This window comes from Mus musculus, chromosome 2, assembly GCF_000001635.26.
Source record: "Mus musculus strain C57BL/6J chromosome 2, GRCm38.p6 C57BL/6J".
Taxonomy (NCBI): Eukaryota; Metazoa; Chordata; class Mammalia; order Rodentia; family Muridae; genus Mus; species Mus musculus.
Window position 1 is genome coordinate 39,219,800 of NC_000068.7, and position 7,493 is coordinate 39,227,292.

The 7,493-nt window shown below is 42.6% G+C and overlaps 1 protein-coding gene across 2 annotated transcripts in view; it reads right to left on the reverse strand.

Annotated features, from left to right (window-relative positions):
• Ppp6c (protein phosphatase 6, catalytic subunit) overlaps positions 1–6,550 on the reverse strand; it is a 31,981-nt gene extending 25,431 nt beyond the window's left edge. Inside the window, exon 1 of one of the 2 annotated variants that reach the window (XM_006498256.4) lies at positions 6,009–6,327. Coding sequence is in view for 1 of the 2 variants with exons in the window: in NM_024209.3 (NP_077171.1) it covers positions 6,368–6,442 (75 nt within the window). In the remaining variant the exon portion in view is untranslated. Of the gene's footprint in view, positions 1–6,008; positions 6,328–6,367 lie in introns of those variants that run through there. The other variant, NM_024209.3, reaches the window with a different exon arrangement.
• Between the last annotated feature and the right edge of the window lie 943 nt (positions 6,551–7,493).

Consider the following 7,493-nt stretch of genomic DNA (forward strand, 5'->3'; position numbering starts at 1 on the left):
ATGACTCTGAAGCTTAACAGTCAAACAAGTCAGGCAGTATCAAAAAGGGTTTAGAAAATACTCTTCTAACATTAAACAAAAAGCACAGTGTAGCCTGGCATGGTGGCCAGACAATGTGATGCACACTTGTAATCCCAGAACAAGGAAGACCAACGAGGATAACTGCTGTGAGTTCAAGGTCAGCTAGGGCTACATAGCAAGACCTTGTCTCAAAAAAATCAAAGAGAAAGGAGACAAGTCTCAATTTTATAGCTAAAGAACCCTTCCTCAATTTATATTTTTTGGGACAGGATCTCATGTAACACAGACTAGCCTCAAATTTGTTATATAAAAGTGGCCCTGAAATGCTGAACCTCCTGATTCTGCCTCCAAGTCTGTTGTTTTCATTGCTGGGGATCAAGCCAAGTGCTCCATTTATTCTAAGACATACTCTACCACCTGGGGTACTCCACATCCTCTCCAAATGCTTTCTCAAAAAATCTTTTTCTGCCGGGCGTGGTGGCGCATGCCTTTAAGCCCAGCACTCGGGAGGCAGAGGCAGGCGGATTTCTGAGTTCGAGGCCAGCCTGGTCTACAGAGTGAGTTCCAGGACAGCCTGGGCTATACAGATACAGAGAAACCCTGTCTCGGAAAACCAAAAAAAAAAAAAAAAAAAAAAAAAAACTTTTTCTTTATTTTATGTATGTTTTTCTTGAATGTATGTCTGTGCACTATGGGCATAAAGACACTTGTTCAGTGCCTAAGGTGGCCAGAAGATTTCATCAGATCTCCTAAGACTGGAATTATAGATGGTTGTGACTTGCCATACAGGTGCTGGGGTTGAACATTGGCACTTTTAATCTCTGAGCCATCTCTCTAGAATTAGGCCTCTCACCAAAAGTAAGGGTAAGAATTTACATGATTCAGGTTATAGTTTAGTGATAGAGATTTTACATAGCAAGTACAAGGGGCTATGTTTGATCCCCAACATAACAGAATATGAAACCTCTTAAGCTTATTATTAACAATTTTATATTATATTAAATTATATACTATAATTTACTACTATTATTCATTTTTCTAACCAGATATGAAATCTGTACTTTCAGGTTAGGAAGATGGTTCAGTCAGTAAAGTACTAAACATGAAAACCTCAGTTCAGTTTAACTCTCATAATCTACCTATATTATACTTTTTTTTTTTTTAAACCAAGCATGATGGTGCATGCTTGTAATTTTAGATTCCCGAGGGTGCTGATCAGCCAACCTACAAGAATCTACAAGCACTAGATCTAGTAAAAGATTCTGTCTCAAACAAAACCAAACCTCATAAAACAAACAAACCCAAATCAAACTGAAAAACCCAAGGAGGATAATGACTGAAGAAGGCACCTGAGGTTGACCTCTGGCTTTAGCACATACGAGCACACACATGTATTAGAATGTACTCACCACCCACAGCTTAGAAAATTTGTACTTTCTGTTGTATTCTGAGAAGTCTTTCTTATAGATATAAGTAAGCCCTTTAAGTCATTACGCCAATGTGTGCTCACCTTCATTCCTTCAATATACCTGGTACTGGTGATCTAACCATTTCCAATTCAGTCAGAGCACTACAAATTCATTTAGAAATATAAGTTTTTCAATGCCTCCAAGTTTTAATTAACTTAAAATACAAAAGGGGCTAGAGAGATAGTTCCACAGTTAAGAGTACTTGCGCCGGGCGTGGTGGCGCACGCCTTTAATTCCAGCACTCAGGAGGCAGAGGTAGGTGGATTTCTGAGTTCAAGGTCAGCCTGGTCTACAAAGTGAGTTCCAGGACAGCCAGGGCTACACAGAGAAACCCTGTCTCGAAAAAAACCCAAAAACCAAAAAAAGAAAAAAAAAAAAAAAGAAAAAAAAAAAGTACTTGCAACTCTTACAGAGAATTGGGGTTCAGCTCCTAGAACCCACGTGGCAGCCTTCAATTGTCTATAACTCCAATTCCAGAGTGTCTGATGCTTTCTTCTAGTTTTCATGAGCACTATACACATGTGGCACACATACATACAACAGAAGCAAAACACTCATAAACATAAAATAAAACTATATCCTTTTTTAAAGAATGCATACTACTCTAGCAGAGGATCCAAATTCATACAACAGATAGTTCACAATGGCCTGTAACTCCAGCTCCATGGGATCCAATCTCTGGTCTCCTCAGGCAGCTGCCCACACATGCACATATCCACACATGTACACATAATTAAAAATTGTAGAAATAAATATCTAAAACATTAATGAACTTGTCTTCTTCCAGAAAAAAAAACTTTCTGTAGTATTTATTAAATGTCTCTAATTATTTCTCTCCTTCCTCTGGTAGAATCTTTTATTTTGGCGTTAAGACCTCAAAAAAGATAGTGCTAGGGCTGGAGAGATGGCTCAGTAGTTAAGAACATTGGCTGTTTTTCCAGAGGATCTGTTTTTAATTCCCAGCATCCATATAGTGGCTCACAACCATTTGTAACTCCAGCCCCAAGAGAACCAATGCCCTTTTATGCCCTGCATGCATTTGGTATACAGACATACACGCAAGTAAAATATCCACACACTCATACAAAAAAACTTTTTTTAAAGACTCAAGGCTAGAGAGAAGGCTCAGCAGTTCTTGTTCTTGAAGAGGACACATGTTCAGTTCCCATCACCCACATAGTGGCTTGCAACCTTCCAAAAACTCCAGGAGATCTGAAGCCCTCTTCTGACTCTCTAAGACCAGTCATGCACATGGTACATATACATATATGCAGACAAAATTTTCATATGCATAAAATAAATACATAACAAAGTCTCCTAGAATACTTTGTTGGCCTACCTAATTTTAGTTTGTACTTTACACCAGGCAACACAAATAAAATTTTCTTTTTCCTCACCTGAAATCACTACGTAGTCCAGGAGCATAAATAAAATTGAATTTCTCTTTTCTTCTCTCCCTCTTTTCCCTCCTTCCCTTCCTTCCTATTTGAGGTAGAATTTTACTATGCAGCTCTGACTGGACTGAAACTCACTATGTAGACCAGGCTGGCTTCAAAACTCAAGAGATCCACTTGCCTCTTCCTTCTGAGTTCTGGACTAAATGCATTTGCTACCAAGACTAGCTAAAATTGAACTTCATAAACACTAGATAGTCAGGAATACTGACTCACATTTGTAAATCCAACACTCAGAAGACAAGAGGAAGGAAGACTGCAATTGCAGTTAGCTCAAGGCTAGGCTGGGCTACTTAGTTGAGTTCCAGGGAAGACTGGACTTCAGGGCAAAACCCTTTTGCAGTATAATATTTGGGGGTTCCTGCCAACCTTAGATCATTTAGTTCCCAAATAAAAGATACAAACCCTTATATTTATAATAAGTCTTAAAGCATTAAAGCTGGACAGTTATCATCCCCTCTATGCTAATTTGTCTATTTCCCTGTCAGTGACTCTGAGATATCACTTGCCATATTCTACCTGGGCTGCTCCTACCCAACTGGCCTACCTCAGACCCAAGCCAGGCAACTGAAGCTCCACCTACCTCTCTTTTGCTCAGCTACAGGCAGTAGGCATCTTTATTCAACTGATAATTTTAAATTAAGGAGCAAGTTTTGCACACAAAAGAAAGCTGCCATATTGATAATTCATCCGTGTTGAGGTGACTAGAGCTTAGGACACAGAATTACAACACACAGCAACAGACCAAACCTCAACAAAAGCCGGTCTCAACAAATAAGCAACCAAGCAAATAGAAACTATATCAGAGACTGGCTGCACAAGCAAATTAATCTGATAGAACTGTTTCCAGGATAGGAAACAATTTTTTTGAAGGATATACAGAAAATTTAGATTTTCTTCCCCAGTAGTTAATCAAAAAACTAGGGGAGTGGGGCAGTCTAGTAAGAAACAGATAAATGTGGGGCTGGAGAAATGACACAGCAGTTAAAAGCACATATGATTCTTTTGCAGAGGACCTACACTCTATTCCCAGCACTCATGCCAGGCTGCTTATAACTGCTTGTAACTACAGCTTCAGAGAGCCTCCAGCTTGTAACTACAGCCTCTAATGCCTCTGGCTTTGAAGGCATCTGCACTCATATACCCATATCCCAAAGACACATGGAGGATCTCTGAGTTCAAGGCCAGCCATGCCTATAGTGACTTTGACCCAGGGCTACACAGAGAAACCCTGTTTCGATAAACAAAGCAAAATAATTACTTAATTAATTTAAAAAGCACACAACAGGCTCAGCAATTTAAAGAGTTTAGTGCTCTTGCAGAAGACTCAGGTTCAATTCCCAGCACAAATATCAGGTAGCTCAAACCACCTATAAATCCAACTTCAGGAGCCTAGGATTGCTCTCTGCCTCTGCCAGCACCAGCATACACATGGGGCACATAAATTCACACAGGTACACATACATCTACATAAATAAAAAACAACTAAATCTTTTAAAAAATTCAGCTCAACCCTCACACCACAATAAAATAAAACAAACCACTATTAAGGTGGAAGCCGGAGAACCAGGGGTTTAAGGCAAGCTTGGGCTACATGATGCCCTGTATCAAAATATCTATATCTAAGATCTGGAGAGATTGCTCCTCAGTTAAGATTGTACAGAGGACCCGAGTTCAGTTTCTATCACCCACATCTTTTGGTTCACAACTGCCTGTACCTCCAGCTCCAGGTGACCTGGTGCCCCTGGCTTACAAAGGCAAAATGTGCACATAACCGCCCCCCCCCAACTAATTAAAAATAAATCTTATTAAAAAAAAAAAAAAAGGAACGGAAAGAAAAAGCCAGGCATGTTGGTTAGGGTCCAGCAGTTGGGAAGTAGAAGCAAGAGGGTCAGGAGTTCAAGGCCATCCTCAGGTACATACTGGGTTGGAGGCCACCATGAACTTTTTTTAAAGATTTGTTTTTATTTTATGTGTATGGCTGCTTTGCTTGCACACATGTCTGTGGAACACATGTGTACCTGGTGCCTATGAAGACCAGAAGAGGGCATCAGATTCCTTGGAACTGGAGTGACAGGATGTTACAAACTATCATGCCCTTGCTGGGAACAGAATTTCCAGGTCCTCTGGAAGAGCAGCCAAGTGCTCTTAACCATTGAGATATCTCTCCAGCCCCAGCAAGAACTATATTAAGATCTTATCTCAGGAAGAAAGCAAAAACAAGACAAAACAAAATTACCAAGCAGGAAGACAAGGCAAATGCCTGATTCAGGTGGCTGAATATGAACACCAATCATGTAACACAGGCAGTCAGTATGTAAGTTACAAGCTATGTACTTTCACACAACCAACACTTGAGGTCTTAAACATTTTGCATACTTGTTGGCTGATTTAAATATAAACTTCATGTACTAGATGAGACAAGAAAACAGACACAGAGCAAAATCTTCACAAGAGAAATAAAATTCGTTAGGAAAAAGGCAATTTTTTTCTTGAAAAAATTGTTTTAAGCCTGTGGCTTAAAAATATTACAAAAACAGCATGAAAAAAAAATTCAAATGATCGAGAGTGACTGACTACATAGCAAATCAAAGTTAACGGAATAAAACAGACATTAGCAACCATCGGATAAACACCAACGTGGTCCTAAGCACTAGTTTTTGCAGAAACAAAATACGGTTGATAACAGTGGTACACCAACGGCTTACTTCTTTACTGCATTAACTTAGCCTGAACTGAGTAAGACCTCCTTTGGAAAACCAAGAAAACGACACCTTGAGTTACAGGGGAACAGCTCAGAGGTCATAAAAACATTTGAACTTATTGATAAGCAACTGCTTATTCACTTAAATAGCTCAACAACGGGCTAAGAAATGAGATCCACATCCAAATCATCAGAAGAAAACTACCACTCCTAAGAAGCAATTTAGGGGAGTGGTGAAGCTGAGGCGACTTGTCATTCTCTCCCATTATGGTCGCATCGATCCCGCCCACCGGCTTCCACCTCTCAGGGACTTAAACACACCGCGGCCGCGTCCCTGGAGCAGACAGCGGCTCCTGTTACCTCTGCTGGGAGGACCCCATCCCGGGAGCACTACCCGCTCGGCCCGGCTCCGTCTCCGGGAGGCCGAGCGAGTTAGAGTGAGAGTCTTTAAGCTCGGAGTCCCGTGAGGGTCAGGGGATCGTGACATCCCCCGGGATCTCCCCTCAAAGAACTGGACAGCATTCGGGGGATCCGGGCTCCCCTGGTTCTCCGCGTCACGCCGCCTCGGACCCGGTCCTCTCGCACCGCGGAGCGCCCTCCGCCGCGCCAGGATCGGGCGCCCGGTAGGGATCCCGCCGAGGGAGAAGGGCGGGCCGGCGGGAGCCCCGCAGCCGGAAGGGGCTTGCCTCGCAAGCTGGACGGCCTCCGGCCCGGCTCACCTTCAGGTCGTTCTCGGGAAGGTACTTGCACTGCCGCGCTATCTCCACATACTTGTCCAGATCCAGCGGCGCCATTTTAGGAAGAACAAGCCGCGGCGACAGCAGCGGCAGCGGCTGTAGTAGCGGAGGCAGCGGCGGAGGCCGAATCCGGAACCCTCCTTACGTCACGTCCGATCCGTGAGTGGCGTCTGCGAAGCGACGTAAAAGCCTGACCCGTTCCGCTCTCTCTCTCAGGCGGAATTCCGGGCCACGGATCTATCTCCAAGAGAACCCGGAGGTCCTTTTGATAAAACCTACTGGGACCCGTAGCTCTCTGCCGCGGGGCGTGCTGGGATTTGTAGTTTTAGTAAAATGCTCTTCCTTTCCTATCCTTGGCAACAGACTTCACCTCAAATGAGGCTTTTTCTAAGGAAGACCATGAAGTGGTTAACTAAGAATTCCCTGGCTCTCACTCCTACCCTGTAAAGTATCTTCAGTTAAAGTTAAGAGTTACTGTTACCGCCTTTCCAGGACTACTGAAGACCTGGCCTAGACAACATTTGAAACAAACTTAACACCACCGGTTCTCTGGCTGGGGGGTGGGGTGGGTGGTGGGTGGGGGAAGAAACAAACAATAAAGCATTTCTTATGCCACATTCTGTACAAATACTGGCACTTTTTTTTTCTCCTGTTCAATTCTTGTAAGACTGTAAGAATGCAAAGTTTGCATGTGTTATTTGCCCCAAAATCTCAAAGGAAACAGAAAAGATGGATCCTAGACTGAAAAACAGGCTACTGACTTAATCCGGTGAGTTCCAGGAGGGGGCCGGAAAGGTTTTTTTTTTTTTTTTGTCGTATCCCAGTGCCAAGAACAGTTCTTGACACCTACTATAGCTTTAACATTGGTCCATTTGACAACTCTATATTGAATAGCAACAAAGTACAGATACACTTATAGGCAGTTAGAATAACCAATGGCTGCAATAGACAAAAATCTCTATCCTTGGGGCTGGAAAGAGTGCTCATTAGTTAAGAGCACTAGCTGTTCTTCCAGAGGATCCAAGTTCTATTACTAGCATCTACGTGGCTGCTTTCAAGTCCAGTTACGGGAGATCAGACACCTTCTTCTGGGCACTGTGTGCATGTG